Here is a 17,958-nt window from a genome sequence, read left to right as displayed (position 1 = left end):
CTTGAATTTTTGCAAACAGCCATTAAACGTTCCTCCTAGATCAAAAATGCCCAGGGAATGCCAAGGGAATGCAGACACAGCGCCTCCTCACAACATTTAATTGCTTCTTTTGGTGGTGTACATTACTGTGACTCGTGCAATTTTAGTATTTGCAGTATTTTGGACACAGAACCTCATGGGGTAATTATTCTTACTTAGCAGGTTAGACACATGCAGCTCTTCCCTCCTGCAATTAATAGTATAGAGATAAAGCAGATTTCTTCATGTCATTTTTTTGTTTATGTTTAGAGGAGGAGGAAATGGTTTAGGGAAAAATTATCTAAATGAACTACCTGCTGAGATCCATGCATTTCTTACCTGAAGATTACCCTTCGCTTGATGGCAATTGAGCTATTCCTAACTTCAGACCTCCGTGTCAGCCTCATTTCTTCCTTCAAATATTTCTTCCAAAACCTGCTACAAATCTTTTTCTCTCTTCAGCTGCAGACCACTGAAGTTGTCCGGATGAGTTTCCAGTCTCAGGCACAATGTTTATTTGGAGTGGGCCATACTGTGGAGAACATCCTCGGTGTTTGTTTTTGTATTAGAACAGCAAGCTGCCTAGTGTGAATATTTACAAAATCAGGTGATTGTTAGCCAAAGCCATTTTTATTTTAAGTCTCGGAACCTATATTGGTGTTTGTTTGATTTCAGTGCCAGGGTAAATATTCACATTGCAGTTACAGTGTTACAAAAGCAGGTACTCATATCCTGGCTGCTACTAGACACACTGAAGTTCAAAGCTATTTTGTAGACTTCAGCTGAGTTGTCCATGTCTATGCAGGTCAAGGACTGGAATTATACGCCCTATTTCTTTCAAAGGATGATAAAAATTAATACCTCCCTAAAATATAGTTCACTTGTACTTAGGACCCAACAAAGATGAAAACAACTCTTTTATACTCAGTATTTTTGTTGCTTTCTGAACAGAAACAACCGAGTGTTGCAATGAGGCCATGCCAGTTTTTGTGCAGTAGGAGCCAGTCCCAAATTTCTTCTTCCAGTGCTTTAACCTCTGAGACACCTCGTGGTGGAAGCGTTTACTGCTGGCACTGCGGGGCTGACATCGCAGGGAGAATCCATTTTAGAACAGAACTTGGGGCTTGCTTTCTGCTGCAGTTGGAAGCGGCTGAAGTCCTAAAGCTGGTGTAATACTGATTTGGGTAAAGGATAGATCTCCAGCAAATTTTTGTTTTAAAACTTTAAAGCCCCAGGGAAATTCATTTTGTTTGAAGCAATGAAGTCTGCCTTTGCCCAGGGCTTCACAAATATTTTTGAGATAGCTTGGTAATATTTTATCACAGCAACGCAACAGTTACAGGTTCTGTCCACATAAGGCAAGCATGTGGCTTTCACTTGGGCTTCACACGAAGTTTGTTACTGTGATCTGAAACTGAATGTGAAACATCAGTGGGAGCCTGGGAGCCTGGATGGATGAAAACCTTCATTGAAAATGTCACGTTGTTCTGACGTTAGCACACTAAATGCGTCTCCAGTGCAACACCACTGAAACCAATGATGCTAAATACACAGAAAGTACTTGTGGTCAGCTTTCTGTATTAGAATGTGTAATTTTGTCACCGTAGCTGTTAGCTACGAGTTTTTACAGCATCTTTGTTTTTCTACTCAGAAATCACAGACCCCGAAAGAAGCGGTTTATATGGTTGTACATTTGGGGGATCAACCTCCAGTCTCTTATCAGCGAAGGTGCTAAGCACAGAGCCCTGTCCTTTGTTTGCAAGGCGCTTGTAAATTGCAATGGCTTTAATCAGTTGAAATATCCATTTCTGCCACTTCCCTGTTAGGTTTTTCAAACAAAACTGGGTGAAAGCTCTCACAGCCGCGACCTCCTGAGGGGAGTTGTGCAACACCGCCAGCCTCCGCCAAACAAACAGAAACTGGCATGGCAAATGTGCGCTCAAAGTAGGAGGGAAAGGCGCCAGCCGTGCTGGAAGGAGCCAGAAGCATTTTGAAAAGAGAGCTGAGACCCAGATTTTATTTTATTTTTTATTTTATTTTATATTTATTTATTTTTTAATTTACCTATTTTATTTTTATTTTACTTTACTTTATTTCACTTTATTTTATTTCACTTTATTTCACTTTATTTTATTTTTTTCTCTCAGCTAAAGCCTGCGGCTGCTGTGCCAGCAGCACCCCAAGGCCCCGTTCCCCCGCTGAGGGGCTGCTGAGGCGAGGCCGAGCCCCCCGGGGTTGCCCGGGCCCCGTTGCCCCGGCGGTTTCGCGCCCGACTGACTCCGCGGGCAGCCAATCAGAAGCCGCGCTTCCTCCCTAAGCTCGCCTCCCGCCGCTCAAACTGCCCAATCAGCGCGCGGGAAGTTAACGGATCATCCTGTCCCCCATGTCGGCGGTCAAACGAACCAATCGGCGGAGGGCAGGCTCTTCGCCAATAAGATCAAAGAGTTAGGGGAAGAGCGGGACGCGATTGGCCATTGGGCCTATCGGTCTTCACCGCCGCGGCGGGCGATTGGCTATTGGGGGCTAGGGGGCGGTTTCCGGGGGCGGGGAAGGTATATTAGAGGCGGACAAAGGCGGCGGCGAGGCCGTTTCGCTCGCCGCCATTTTGCGCAGCGGGCTCTGAGGAGCAGCAGCCGGGGCGCCTCTCCTCCTCCTCCTCCTCCTCACCACCACCATGTCGCGGGATCGGTTCCGTAGCCGTGGCGGCGGCGGCGGCGGCTTCCACCGGCGAGGCGGCGGCGGTGGCCGCGGCGGCCCCAACCACGATTTCCGCTCCCCGCCGCCCGGCATGGGGATGGGCCAGAACCGCGGGCCCATGGGGGGCGGCCCGCAAGGCCCGGGCGGCCCGCCGGGCGGCGGCCCGAAGCCCGAACCCCCGAAGCCTCCCGCGTCGACCTCGGCTCCGCCGCCTTCGTCCTCTTCGTCCGCTTCTACCACGGCGGGGCCCGCCGGCAGCCAGCCCGGCCCTGGGGCTCCTCCGCCGGCCGCTCTGCCCGCGGGGCAGCCTCCGCAGCAGCAGGCACAGGGCTCCGCGCCCGCCTCGGCTCCCCCCGGTCCCGGGGGGCAGCCTCAACCGCAGCCCAAGCCCAGCCCCAGCCCCACGCCGGCCGGAGGCCCTAAGAAAGGCCAAGGACAATCGCCCGGCGGCGGGCCCAAGGGGCCTGGCGGGCCTCAGCAGGGTCCAGGCGGGCCTCATAAAGGCGGACCGGGCCACCGCGGCGGGCCGGGCGGAGAGCCGCGGGGCCGCGGGCAGCAGCACCAGGGACAGCAGAGCCTCTCGTCGCAACAGCAGGGCCCGGCTGGAGGCGGCGGAGGCGAGAAGCTTTCGGACGAGGTGAGTCATGGCGCCCTCCCCCCCCCTTCCCTTCCCTTTCCTTCCTTTCCCTTCCCCTCCCCGAGCCACAAGATGGCGGCGGCCGCCATGGGGGCCCCGCGCGCCGCGGCCGCCATTTTGAGGGGAGGAGCGCGGGGCCGGGGGGCGCAGCGGGGCCGGGGGGCGCCGGGCCGCGGGGCGAGGCCCCCGGAGGGGATTTGGGGCCACAACGGGGTCGTCTCGGCTTCCCCCGCCGTCTGGGGAGCCGCGAAGGGTTGGTTCCGACCCGCTTTGCTTCTTCGTAGGGTTTTAAAGCGAATCTGTCGCTTCTGAGGCGGCCCGGGGAGAAGACCTATACGCAGCGCTGCCGTTTGTTTGTGGGGAATTTGCCTGCCGATATAACGGACGAAGACTTTAAGAGGTTGTTTGCCAAGTATGGGGAGCCAGGAGAGGTTTTTATCAACAAAGGGAAAGGCTTTGGATTCATTAAACTGGTAGGCTTTCATACTCTACGTCCACCTCCTTAAAATTCTCCCGAAATAGTAATTTGTAGCGTGATTTTCTAAAACCGGGTCTTAAATTCCCTCAGGAATCCAGAGCTCTTGCAGAAATCGCAAAGGCAGAATTGGATGATACCCCTATGAGGGGTCGACAGCTTCGTGTTCGGTTTGCCACACATGCTGCTGCTCTTTCAGTGCGTAATCTGTCACCTTATGTCTCCAACGAGTTACTCGAGGAAGCGTTTTCCCAGTTTGGTCCAGTGGAAAGAGCTGTTGTGATTGTAGATGATCGAGGTAGATCAACAGGAAAAGGCATTGTTGAATTTGCATCAAAGCCAGCTGCTCGAAAAGCATTTGAACGGTGTACTGAAGGAGTGTTTTTGTTGACAACGTAAGTGTTTTGCTGCTTAGGATTTCTAGTTTTAAGCTGCACAGAGTTGTCAGTTGTTGCTAGCTTTTCAGAGTGGAGACTGCTATGGAAATGTAAAATGTGTATTTTGTATTCAGAACTCCTAGGCCGGTTATTGTGGAACCACTGGAACAGCTGGATGATGAAGATGGTCTTCCAGAAAAGCTTGCTCAGAAGAATCCAATGTATCAAAAGTAGGCACTATCTTTTGTTCTAAACAGTATATAGATAACGTAGTGTGATCCCAAACTCTGAAGGAGTTAGGTTTTCAAATCTGGCTTTGAATATCCCAAAGAAACAGTGCATAAATACCAGCCTTTTAACATTTTTTTGGTAAGGGTACTTGCACAGCTCTTAAATCAGACTTTGTTTGCTCATATTGTTGTTGAAAATGGTCATCTTATTTAAGGCACATAGCATGTTGATATCAAAGGGAACAATAAATTGTTTATTACTAAAAGTAATAAACTAAAATTTTGATTTGTTTCATAACAAAGTTCCCCATGGATTTGCCTTATCAGGCTGACTGCTGCACATGAAAGATGCAGTGATAGCTGAGTCTTTCCTTTAGTAATGTTAGGTTAAGACTTGTGTAGTGAGCCTATTAATTATAGAAATGTGTTTTTCAGATCACCAAAGGGAGTGGAGAGGGAAGATCTTGTGGGTCTCAAAACAAGTGTGTTCAAAATGGCTTGTTAGGATCAAAAGCTATAAACAGCTTAGCAACGATGTCTTTGAAAAGAATGCAGATCAGTGTTTTTCCTGAAATCTTACTTTAAATTGCTAATGCATGAAAAGTTCTTACATTTCTCTAGTTTTGTTCCATTAATTACTGAATTTTTAACTCTAGTTACTTTATATGACTGAATGAGATGTCAGGTGTTTTGGGGACTAAGTTAAAATAAATATTACAGTTCTTTAACCATTAAGTCAGCACTGAAAACTCCATCTCTCTGTATCCTGGTGTTCTGAAAGCTAGTTAGGCAAAGGTCTTGTCCTTGAGGATTTTGCAGCTGACAGATACCAGCAGTGGAGTGTTTGAGGAGGAAGTTAAGAACAGGATAAAGCAGTAGAACTTGAAGCAGAAAGATTTGCTTGGTTATAGTGTGGGAGTCCCTTCATTTGCATTTGGTAGTCTGTGGATGAAATGCTGTTCTGTAAATCCGTAAGACGCTGTACTGTTCTCATCTTTCTGTCAAAACAAGCTGTGTATTACATCACTGAGGTAGTATTTTTGATGTTTTGAGGTTTTTTGATGTTCCCTAGTTCTTTGGCTGTTCTGCCTGTGGTCTTTTATTGACCTTCAGTTTCCAGGCTTATGCGGCCTGACCGAGTATCTTCCTTTCTGCAGGGAAAGAGAGACTCCTCCCCGTTTTGCTCAGCCTGGCAGTTTTGAATTTGAGTATTCCCAGAGGTGGAAATCTTTAGATGAAATGGAAAAACAGCAGAGAGAGCAAGTGGCAAAAAACATGAAAGATGCCAAGGACAAACTTGAAAGTGAGATGGAAGATGCTTATCATGAGCATCAGGCAAACCTCTTGCGTCAAGGTAATTGGCTCTGAGTTGTGTTTCTAAATGCTTTTTTGCTCTGAATGCTGGCTTAGATGTATGACTGTTTAATGGTTTTATGAATAAATTCATGCTTCCTCTTGTGAACCTGAGGCTGATGGTTTCAGTCTTAGAAAAGAGAACGGTGGTTTCTCAGTTTTAACTTAAATGAAGTATAGCTAAAAATAGGGTTGTGCAGTGTCTGCTGCAGTATAAACAAGGTTGATCTAATTGAAATCTGAATTGAAGTCTGAGGTTGTGGAACCGCTGCTGACAAGCTTGGTTTCTGCAGATCTTATGAGGCGTCAGGAGGAACTGAGACGTATGGAAGAACTCCATAATCAAGAAATGCAGAAACGCAAGGAAATTCAGCTGAGGTTGGTCTGGCTTTTACAGGATTTTTCAGTTGTACATTTGCTTCTTTTCAACTAAATGTGAAAACTTTTATTTTGTCAAGAACCTCCATTGCGGCTTCAGTTTGCATATGAGAAATTGAACTGCAGTGTAAGTTTTTTTTTTTTCCTTGAGTACTTAAGCATCATATGGTATGTCTTCTGGTGAAGTGTTACTGCTCATACATGTGATGTTGATGGGATGTTGAAGTGTTACTCCTGTAGTTTAACGGTCTGCTTTGGGATGATCAGGCAGGAGGAGGAGCGTCGCAGGCGGGAAGAAGAAATGATGATACGCCAGCGAGAGATGGAAGAACAGATGAGAAGACAGAGGGAAGAGAATTATAGTAGAATGGGTTACATGGATCCAGTAAGTGAAAACATGATATTTTCTGGATGTTACCGTGTCTGGGGATTTCTGGAATTTGTTGGATGTTTTTGAGATTGATGCGTTTTGCTTCCTTTAGGTTAGCTGATGTGATGTCTTAGTGTAAGTGAAGTGATAGTTGTTGGCCGTATGCGTGCTTTATCTCCTGAAAGGTAGAGATTTCAGTAAGATTCTGTGCTAAAAGTTGTTTCTTCTACGCAGAGGGAGAGAGACATGAGAATGGGTGGTGCCACCACAATGAACATGGGAGGTAAAGGATTTTTAAATAATTGCTTTCTGTGGTTACCTTAGAAAGTGCCAGAATATGATTCTATGTTTCTCTTCCTTAGATCCTTATGCTTCTGCAGCCCAGAAATTTCCACCTCTCGGAGGTGGTGGCGGCATAGGTTATGAAGCTAATCCAGGAGTTGGCCAAGCAGCCATGAGTGGTTCTATGATGGGAAGTGACATGGTAATGTATCCTGTGGTGGCTTTAGTTTAGCACAAGGGAAATGTTGCAGTTGGGAATTGAGTTCTGTGCTCGGATGGTTGTGTAAATTTCACTGTTAACTGCTGACTTTCTTGTCAGGTGTTTAACATGGAAGACTAGTTTGGCAGTATGTAGTACTAGTTTAGTTAACCATTATGGTAGCTTACACAGTTGGAAGTTGTTTGTAAGTGAATTCAAATGTGCTGTGAAGCATATTTGCAATTAACTCTGACTTTATTGGACTTCAGAAATTCTGCATCACAGTTAGGCTTGGAAGGATTCTTACAAGTTCTAGATAATCTGATGATTTTCAGAGTTTAAATAACATACCAGCTGTTCAGTAATTTGCATTTTGTATGGACAAGTGAGATCTTGGTTCTCCTTTCCGAAGTTTAATGCTGTGTTTCTTTTGGCCCTTCCAAGCCTAGTTAGAATTGATGCATGTTGGTATGGATATGCTGTTAATTCAAAAATCTGTGCTCACGTTTCTTTAAGCAGCAGATTAACTTAAGTAATGGTGAACAGCATATCGCTTACTCTGTATGCTGAAGTTTGCCATAGAAAAGCAGAAATGCTGTTTTTTTTAGGTTTTAGACATGTTCCAGTGATCCTTGACTGTAGCCATTTTTGTGGTTCCTGACTCACACAGGAATGATAGCCTGTTCTGGTTGTTTTCTTTGTTGGGTATGACTACAGGTAGAGTTTATTAAAGCTACCGCATATCTCATGTTCTGAGGTATGTTTCCAAATGACTATTTTTGGCACACTATATGTGTGGATGGGCTTGGAGCCTGCTTGGTGTTATCACACTGAAGCAATACCGATATAGATTAAAGAAATGCTTAATGAGTATAATGGAAATCTATGTTGGTTTAGGCGGTGATGCTAGTGTGCTTTCACCCTCCTCGTAAAGGGTGTACAATGTTGCACAAGCTGTAAACGATTTTTGGGTGGGCTTAGGCCTCTGACTTAACTTGGTGAGCTACCATAGTAGCTTGTCAAATATCTTCTGTTTTTATGGGAACCGTATCTTTGGAATCATAACTTTGCAGAGCCTCATTGATTCAGTAGACAGTGCTGGTGGCCTTAACGTATCTATAATCTACTGATATATTTAGGCAGTTTCTAAGTTCACAGTGAACAGTTAGGCAGTCTGTGGTCAATGCTGTGCATATTTTTCTCCTCCTGAAATTCCTGGTACAGGTGCATGCTGAGCTTGTGAAATACTTGAAAACATGATCTGGTCAAAATGTGTGACAGTAAGATGGTTTTAACTGCCTTGAGTTTCTTAGGATGGGGATCTCTGCCACACAGTGCTGTCACAGTTACTGGGCTGCTCTCTTTATAAACAGAACTGGAGGTAGGCTTAAGCTGCTGTGATTTAGGCAGAAAGACCCCAGGTAGTAGTTCTGAAATACCTTTCTGGGAAGGATTGAAACAAACTTTCAGAAGTCAAGAATGTGAAGTAAAAGTTTTCAGTTGCAGGTACCTTTTGTAACAAGCAACCTACCATTGTTCTGTTACTGGGTAGTGGAAAACTTGCTTGAAATGAAGTTTAAAGCTCTCTTTGACTTTATAATTTGTCAGTTCTGTAGATTGAATGCTGATCACACCTACTGATACAGTATCTGAACGAAGTACATGCAACTAGAGGTACTGGCAAAAAATACCTGAAGTCTCTGCTTTATTGCAGGGCAATTTAGCTTTTATATCCTGGTGTGGAGGCTTTCAAGACTGAAGTTGTGAATTTTCCAAGAGCTTGTGGTGAAGGTGGGGTGGGAGGGGTCCACTGACTGGATGCACAGAACCCTTTGTGCATAGCTCTAACCTGAAACACTGAATAAATTGTAGCTCTCTGAACACATTTTGCATATACAGCAGCAGTTCCGGAGTACGTGGGATTTAATAAAAGCAAGTCTCTTGATGGAGCAGTTGCGTTGGTTAGGTAAATCACTGGTCATGAGCTTTTTCACATTTTTTTTTTCTTCTTGTGATCCAGTAGTGCTCACTATCAGTTTTGATCACTGCCTAAGGCCTCTGCAGTTTAGTCAGCAGACCGTAGTCTTAACCCCATCTTGAAAAGCACATGGTCTCTATTGCAGCACATGCCATTAACTGGTGAGTAGGCATTCTGTTTACAATGACATTTTATGAATGTCAGCTTGTACTTCAGTGAACTGAAGATACTCTCTCTGGCTAGGCTTATTGGAAATGACAGTGATGTAATCTAAGCTTTTACTGCACGAAAGGTGAGAAGTTTGCAAGCTATTTGCATTAACTTGGTTGAAAATTGCTAGAGCTCATTTGGAAAAGTTGTTAATTCACATCTGCACTAATGCTTACATTTCTAGCACTGCAGGGAGGATCTGTTCTTTGTAACAGATGTATGAGAATGCATCAAGTGGGAACATACCTCAAGGCATGTATTACAATAAACTAATTTTTAAATTACCCTTTTTTCCTTTCTATGTTCCCGGTACCTGTGGATCGGCTCAATGGTGATTGTATCGACGAACCTTGACTACGGAACCTTCTAAAAATATATACTTAACACACATGGACATCAACTACATATAATGAACTGTTAATTCTGTTCCAATAGCGTCCTGAACGCTTTGGGCAGGGAGGTGCGGGGCCTGTGGGTGGCCAGGGTCCTAGAGGAATGGGGCCTGGAACGCCAACAGGATATGGTAGAGGGAGAGAAGAATATGAAGGCCCAAACAAAAAGCCCCGATTTTAGATGTGACCTGTAGTTTCATTCCAGTTTGTTTTGTCTGTCTTGTTTAGACACCAACTTTTTAATTCTTGCATTTTAGTAAGAAAGCTACGTTTTTATGGATGTTAGAAACTTACTGACCTAATATTTGTAAGTGGTCTGTTTGGGCGAGTACAATTTAATTATGTAATGCAGTGTTTCAAAGCAAATTTAGCTGTTTTTTTGATGTATAACGTCCCTAACTTGATGGCAGTGTACCTTGTGCCACTGAATTCCCAAAGTGTACCAACTTTTTTTTACTGTGCTTCAAATAAATAGAAAACTAAATGTAGTAACTTTTCTTGCCATTCATGGTTAAATTAAGAGGCTAAATACCACACCTTCAGCAGTAAACCAAGAGTCTTGCCACAGAGGTCAAACCAGACCAGGGTGTGGAACTGTAGTGAAGAGCTGAGATCTCTTCCTATAACGCCTCTAGCTTAAGATTGGGTCAAACAGTAGCTTAACTTTCTAGTAGGTGCAGATTTTTTAAGCATTAATTGTGCTGCAATAAGGAAGCAAATGGAAATCTTGCAGGTGCTGTAAGATAATGGTCATGAAAGCTACACTGCAAGTAATGCAGTATGCAACGAATTTCATATTATAGCTATGGATAATGGGTGGTGGGATGATAGCACTTACCACCTCGGCAGTTACTGCTTGGAATTTTTTAAAGTCTTTAAGCAGAAGACTTAGCAATGGTTATTTTAAAAATAAATCCATAGAAAGACTTGTATTGACTGACTTCCTATCTTACGGATTATTATTGAGTTATTTATATGCTCTTAAGCTGTTTGAGATTCCAGGATCTGGCCTTGCTCCGTATTGTATATCTGCCTGAAATTGCTTGGCAAAAAGACCAGAAGTGCTACTTGAGTGATGAGGGGAGAACCTGCTAATTCATACTTGTAACTTGCTTATGTCCTCATGCTAATTGAGTGGACTAATTTGCATAGTTCAGAATTCAATTGTATTATGGGGGCTGCAGCAACTAGTCTTTAAGTCTTGTAGCTGGTGGGTAAATCCTAAATGCCTGTATGTAAAATACAGAGAAACGAGCATTCTTGCACGATGGTTATTGCTATTATTGATGTGGGGAGGTAATGCATCAAAAGCAGTATCTAAATCTGGAGCTAACAGTTAATACTGCACAGTACAAATAAACTCCCTTCAAGGCTGTTTTGTAGGTCTGATGAATTCATTAGCTTGCTGATAACTTCGTTAAGCCCCAGAAGAATTTCAAAGCATTCTGGACTCATAAGGTAGCTGCTTTGCTTATTATGACACTGTACCAGATGAGCTGGGAACGTGACTTCCCAGCATAAAATGCCTTGGTGTTAATGCAGGATACATCAACCTGCTTGGCACAAAGTAGGTAAACTTAGTTTGGCTGTACCTTCACGCCACTCCCCAACTCCCGAGCATTCTGTGAGTAGCTTTAATCTTACCAAGATCTTTCCACTCCTTGTGCGAAGCATTGGCTAATTCTAAATTCTATGCTAAATTTTCTCTGTGGTTAAAAGTTGTCAGTCTGCAGTATCTTAGAGTGCAGATGATCGCTCTTGAAGTACTCACTGTAAGTGCTGTTACTCCTCAAATGAAAAAAAAAAAATAGCAGGTTGTGAAATGTTGATAACAGGTAACACTGACTTGGGAATATTCAGTGCACTAAATAGTGACTCAGCTGGTTTGGTGAATGCTTCTTATTTTCACAGAGAAGTGTGGAGGTTGATAACATGCTAAGACAATGAATTGCTATTCAGGAAATTCCGAATTGGCAGTTCCTAAACTGCAGACCAGGTATTTGGGAGTACTGGTATTGGATACTTAGCCTAAAAAATCAGCAGTCCCACTGCAATTCGCTTTAAGTAGTCCTAAATAATGCTTATGTTTTCTGCAGGGTGTTCATGGGACACCCACAAAAAGTGAAGGTGTCTGAGATGGGGAATTCTGAAAGTAAAGATTTAAATTAATTTTTTCAGTTTATTTTTCAGATTACATGTCATTCTTTATTAAAGAGATGCCGGTGCATATCCTAAAGTATGTTCTCTTGTAGCTCTGTAACTTTGAAGAGTGAAGGATGCTGATGTCCTTGTACCTTACAGAGGTTCTCTCTTGGTACCCCTGTTTTGTATGTAAGCTCCTGTTGCTAGGTACTAAAAATCGATGAGTTGCAAAACCATGACCAGTAAATACATAGAAGAATCGGCAGTTTTCAAAACACCTGAAAGTTTGGTTAAATGTGGCTTCGTTGTAGCTGCATAAGCAGAATTCCTAAAACTAAAGTTCTGCTTTGAGTTGCATGTATTCAACAGGCATACAAGTAAATAGCCAACTTGATTTCAAGACCTTTTAAAGGTGGTGTCTTAAAAGCTGGCAAACAATTTAAAACTGATAAAGTTACTAAATGTGGGAGGTGAGACGGTTATGTTCCTTTGATCTGTTCCTATGAGGTTTTGGACTTTTTTCATAAAATCAGATTGATGTAATTGAATCCTTAAAACAATTTAGAAAAGTGCTTGGTTGGTCAGACCTATTTTTGGATGGTCTGGCTCACAACACCTTTTTGTACTGGACTTGGAGGACATTGGCTGTTGCAATTTAGCTTGCTTTAACAAAATCGAGCCCATTTTGACATTTAGATATCTAAAAACTGCAGCATGTAGAAACTGGTATCGTTATTCATATCTTCACGCTTCCTCAGAAACGAATACAGAATAATCTTATCTTCTGGTGTAGACACATTACACTAATCATTTATACAGCTGACGAGAAACTGAAACTGCTTCTGAGATTTTGTGGTATTTTTGTGGTAGAAAAATTCTTGGCTTCTCCTTGGCAACCATTTGCTGTGGCAGCAAGTTTTTGCTGGAGTTTTTGAGACTGCAATTTACACTTAAAACTAGTGGCCTGCTACATAACTGCACTTAGCCAGCATTTCTGCAGTTCATAACTGTGAGGAACGTAGTACCACAAATGGCAATGGACATTAGGACCCGGATGTAGTATTCCTGCTTGCTCCAAGATTCTCATTGCCGACTGCGTACAGGTAGGTAACAAGCAATATAATATAACTTGGTGACTTTCTATGTAATCTTATACTGTGGGTATTCTGACATCACACTTCTGACTGTGGAATTACAGTGCAGCACTCCTCATACCTGTATGCTAAACTTGCATCAAAGCTGCGTGGTTTTCGGTTTTAAGCTTTGTCTTGTTCAGAGTCAATAAGCAACTTACTGTGATTCTTAGATAAGTATTTCCAGACCCGATTCCTTTGTACATACGACTCGGCTTGTGTGAATTTTTCTCAGCTACGATGTAACGAAGATGTTCTTAGACGAGCTCTGTGGGGAAGAGGGGATGTGACCTTACACTCAGTTAACTAGTCAACTAGGTGCTATCAGTGCCTAGAAAAGCATCGTTTAAACTTCCTGTAGTGACCAAGTGGCCCATCTGCAGTGCATCCCTTTGTAGAGTCTTGGCTCGGTAGGAAATGTGTTAGTAATCACTGCTCTAGCCCTCTGTGAACTGATAGTCAAAGCTCACTAATACAGCCAGCTTTAAGACTGATTGGGAATATTTCTCAGGACATAAAAATGAGTGCTTGAATGAATATCCCTGTAAAAAGTTCGGTAGAGCTTATTGGAAATCTCAGTTGTCTTTATTTTAATTAATCCTTGATTGACAAGCATATCACATTTCTCTGCCTTTAATTGCTAGTGGTGAGATTCTGTGTTTCTGCCTCTTAGTCATCTTGGTAGTGTAATGCTCAATTTCATTTTTCATCAGTCTCGAGGATGTAATTCTAAACTCTTCATTGCTAAAAATGCTGAATGTAGTGTTTCAGGATAAACATGCTTACGTTTCCAGACATCCAGACACGCTGATCTCCAGCTCTTTTGCATTAGTTCTTGAACCTGAATTTCAAGGTCCCTCGTTTCAGCACATGATCCAGCCTCTTGTCTGATCAGTTTATTTCAGAGGTGTTGTAATGTGTTTTCCCCTTTGTTCTGCAAAGGTCTACTTTGCAATCATTGTTTCTGGTATTTTGGACCATTCTGTGTTACCTTCCACAAAAGACTCTTGCTGGTGAACAGGTGATCTGCTGGCCAGCCTTGCCCTCTGTCTGCTGTAGTTAGCTTTTCAGTGTTCCATTGAAAGCAGCTGCACCTTAAACTTAAGATCATAATACCAGGTCTTTGGTTACACCACAGTGAGTGTAGCTGAACACTAGCTAGTCAAGCAGTGGCACCACTTGTCACATCCAGTTCGGCTTTTTGGTGATGGCTTACTCTTAATCTGTGACTAGAATTTAGTAGCAAAACTGCTGACAGTACGCATCGCATGCTGTCGTGTAGCAAACCTGAACTGCTAATCCTGAAACCAGTGCTCAGCTCTAACTTAGTATGTCCAGTGTGCTCTGGATACTTGACTTGACCTGTAGGAATGTCGTGGAGGGGTTATTGGCACATCTGCTTTGTTCTACATACTTAAACTAGTAGGATTTTGACACTCTTGGAGCAAGCAATCTGTGACTGAACCATGGGTCTCATACTAGCTCTGACTGTCTGCAGTAATGAAACTTGGTGTGGTAGATAACTTAAAAGCCAGTCTGTAACAAGTGGGTACCAAGAAATGACATTAAAGTGCTTGCATTGTGTTTCATCTTGAATTTCTACCTGTGTGTGAAATACTTTTTCTCAAAAAAAAAAAAAGCTTATCTAAAGCTTATCTGAAGCTCAGAAGTGTGGTGTCAGAATACATATGCGTACCTGTTAGGCCCTCAGATCCAGAATCTGGTGCTGTCAGGAGAGAGCACAGCATAGCGTGTATGGGGGCTTTACTGTAACATTAAGCATACAAAGTGTTGATTTGCTTGCAGTTTTCCCCATAGCTAAACACCGAGGCCTGTGAGTAGTTCTAGGACTTCAGCAGTAATGGGGTTGCATGTCTCTGTTAATCATTGCCAGCTGCAGTGACATGATCAGGAAGGCCAGCGTTTTGTTCCATTCTCTTAAATAAGGCTAAGCATGTTGGAAAGGATGCATAAAAAGTTATGCTGTTCTGGGTAAATACTTGGCTTCTTCCACTACTAGCAAGTTTGGAATCTGCTAATTAGCTTCAGATTTTTCTCTCCATGCCAGCTAGTGGGGCTCTTAAATAGCTGCTTACTGGAAAAGGAAAAAATAAAACGGGAGGATTGGCCTTCTCCCACTTCTGTCATTGCTGCTAGATAATGATTGACATGTTAGGACTTGGCTGTGCAATCCCGCAGTGGTCTGTGAATACCCCATCTCTATAAATGTTGCTTTTGAACACCAGTACTGAAGAGCTAACTGGGGAGGGTTGGGAGGAGTGTGCCTCTAAGTGAATCTGGAGTGTTAAAAGGATGCACAAAGATATAGTATCCCTTATGCATGGTGTTTGTTGCTATGGCATAGAAAACAAAATGTGCATACTATACTTCTGCTCCTGAGGGCCATGATAAAACCCAGGTGGTGGGTTTGAGACTAAACTTGAACTTGTCCCTACCTGGTCAAATCACATTGTGACCGTAGTGTGATTTGCCTCCCAACGAGAGGTGTGCACAGAACGTTGTACTACTACATCCCCTAATTGCTAACTATTGCAGCTTGCCCTCAACTTAGCTACAGTAAAAGGGTGGGTCTTCAGAAGGGAAGAATCTCTTGCTTAGAATAAAAGCAGTCGACTGACGATGCTAATCAATAGTGTCTTCCTTTTGGCTTTTGAAGCACTTCTAGGACTATTGAACCGAGGGCTACTAGGAATTAGGGACACTGCACTCCTTCACGAAGCAGAAGGAAGAGGGCATTGTACAGGAATCAAACTAGGTTAAAATAGTTGAAGTAGCTTGATAAAATTAATGCCTTCACATAAGGGATAGTATACCTCTGGCTGCAATCAAACTTCATTGTACTCAGACTGGTGATTTACGGTTTGTGCTCAGACAAGGTGCAGTTCTTCAGGCAACTACATGCATATTCCTTCACCTCTTTACAAATGTTTAGGCTAGTCTGTTTCTGCCCCTTATTCTTCCACTTAATATTTTGGAATAATTTGTAAATTCCCCCTCATAACTAATCAGTCCACATATCTTAAAACTTTGCTTTTAAGTTAGTTTTGAAATGGCCATAACTTGCTGTGTATTATAATAATAACTTCAATTGTTATCCTTTAGGTGAAGATGCAAGCTGAGTGAAACTGGAGTGCTCATCCATTGGAAGTAAGCATGTCTTTCTTGTTCTGTGGGGGTGAAATAATAAAGGCCTCTGGACACTTGATGTTCAGTGAGGAAGTAAACTTTGAATTAGTGAATGTGTGAGATGTATAAGGTACAACCCTGCTCTCAAACTGTGGGGTTCAGTACCTGGGCTCCATCTGGGCTTGATATCTTGAGAGCAGTGGTTAAAACCCCCTTCCTGGATGGGGGTTTGTTCTAAAGGTTTAAAAATCATTGTCAATAAAACTTGTGAATATTTTTCTAGTTCAGGAGCTGAGCATGAGCACATCCAGCACGATGTCCAGTGATATGTGAATGGACCGAGAAAACAAGTGAACAAGTAAGTAGATGCTGTCCTTAGGCCACTGCTCTGTTAGAGCAGTGCATCACTCTGATGTCAGGTAGTTCCTGCCTGGAATTTGCCTCTGATGAATCTCAATTTTACATGAAAATGATGAATCTTTCTTTTGTAGAGCCAAGATCTAACCATTGTTTGAGGCTTTTCAGCCCTGCAGCATCAAATAAACTGTCATCTGAACACTGTAGGTGGTCAAACAAGAAATAAGCATTTTTATGTCAAAGCTCAAATGGAAGGGATGCAAATAGGATGGAGTGATTTTGTCAGCAAGGAAAACAGGAATAAAGCAGCTACTTATTTGTTAATCTAGCTAAAAGTTGTTAAAAGTGCTACTTATCTGAAATAGTGAGCATTGAACTTTCAAAATTACCTGCAAGATAAGTTGGTGCATTCAAGAACGTAAGCCAGTAGTGGTTTAGGGAAATAAACTAATCTGCACAGCTGGAATTAATGAAATTTTCCCTCTAATTTGTTACTTAAACTACAAGGGGGAGCTTCAGATATTTTAAATCTTGTGTGAGGAGCAACATGCAAAAGTACCTTAACACATGAGTGAGGGGTAAGTAATGCTTAGCCATGCCACAGCTGAACCTGTAAGATGTGAAACCGGTGAGATTCAATTGGTGAACTCCTATTGAATCCTGTGTGACTTGTCACCACTGCCCTTGTTTCTGGGGTAGTAAAACAAAGCCACTTGATCTTTAGAGGTAGATGAAAACATGAATGCTGTTTGTTTTATCTCCAGTCTGATGTAAGATCTTATGATCCTAGAGAGTATTTGATAGGTGCATGGCCTTTGTGATAACTGATTCCCTTTCCATGTCATTGTGTGTGGTTTCTGGTGGAATTTTAAAGTTCTTGCTAACTATGTGTTTTTTACTTGCAGAAGAAGTCCAAATGCAGTGAAGAGGAGCCAGGAACATGCCAATTTTTACAAATAAAATATTTAATTTTTCTTAATGACTTCTGTTTTATTCTGGAGTGTGTTCAGTAAGTTGTTGAGCATAATACAGTATGGATGCATCCAAGAAACACTGCCAGAAATGAGGGAGGCTGTAGAACAAGGTGATGCAGGGTGTGCTTGGAACAGTGGAGTGAGGATGGCTTTGGGTCATTGAATCCTCCTCTAAAAACTAAAAGGAAACAACCTTTTAGCTCTAAAAGCAAAGGAAACAACCACACTTAACAAATATATAATACATTTTTTTTTTTTTTCTGCTGGGAATATGCTGTGGGCTTATTCTTGTAGTTGGACTTCTCCAGTTTGGGGGTCAGATATATTCCTGAGCAGTGTGTAGCTATGTATACTTTTGCTAAAAATGACTTAACCATTTTTTTTATAAACTACTCTTACCCCTAAAGCACTGTAGGAGGTTTTAGAAGTTTCACCCACTCTATCCCCCATCTCCGGAGTTCTGTGTAGTGCTTTTTGCATTAGATTTGAGTGTTTACACATGCTTGATTGGTTTGTAGTAGTTTACTTAGTGACTAGTAATTAAGCCTGAGATGCCAGTGTTGGAATTCCTTGCAAGGCAGAGAAGTGCTGTTTTTAGCACTTGAAGCA

At 42.8% G+C, this 17,958-nt stretch overlaps 1 protein-coding gene across 9 annotated transcripts; it reads left to right on the top strand.

The window, feature by feature from the left end:
• The first annotated feature begins 2,596 nt into the window (after positions 1-2,596).
• Positions 2,597-17,354, top strand: SFPQ (splicing factor proline and glutamine rich). Of its 9 annotated transcripts, XR_014685632.1 has the most exons (13): positions 2,599-3,352; positions 3,637-3,825; positions 3,921-4,222; positions 4,339-4,434; positions 5,592-5,788; positions 6,081-6,165; positions 6,433-6,550; positions 6,770-6,818; positions 6,898-7,019; positions 9,640-12,841; positions 15,995-16,039; positions 16,302-16,376; positions 17,281-17,354. XR_014685632.1 is itself a non-coding variant. In XM_084497140.1 (11 exons), exons 1-10 carry the CDS (start codon positions 2,693-2,695, stop codon positions 16,013-16,015), a joined length of 1,839 nt encoding a protein of 612 aa, XP_084353266.1. In that variant the 5' UTR covers positions 2,599-2,692; the 3' UTR covers positions 16,016-16,039; positions 16,302-17,354. The 9 variants fall into 9 exon arrangements, 3 of the variants coding, with proteins under 3 accessions (XP_084353268.1, XP_084353267.1, XP_084353266.1); XR_014685631.1 differs by lacking the exon at positions 9,640-12,841; XR_014685633.1 differs by having other exon boundaries at positions 16,302-17,354.
• The last annotated feature ends 604 nt before the right edge of the window (positions 17,355-17,958 follow it).

The sequence above is a fragment of the Aythya ferina genome (assembly GCF_964211825.1).
Source record: "Aythya ferina genome assembly, chromosome: 24".
Lineage (NCBI taxonomy): Eukaryota > Metazoa > Chordata > Aves > Anseriformes > Anatidae > Aythya > Aythya ferina.
This window is presented reverse-complemented; position numbering and strand designations above follow the sequence as displayed.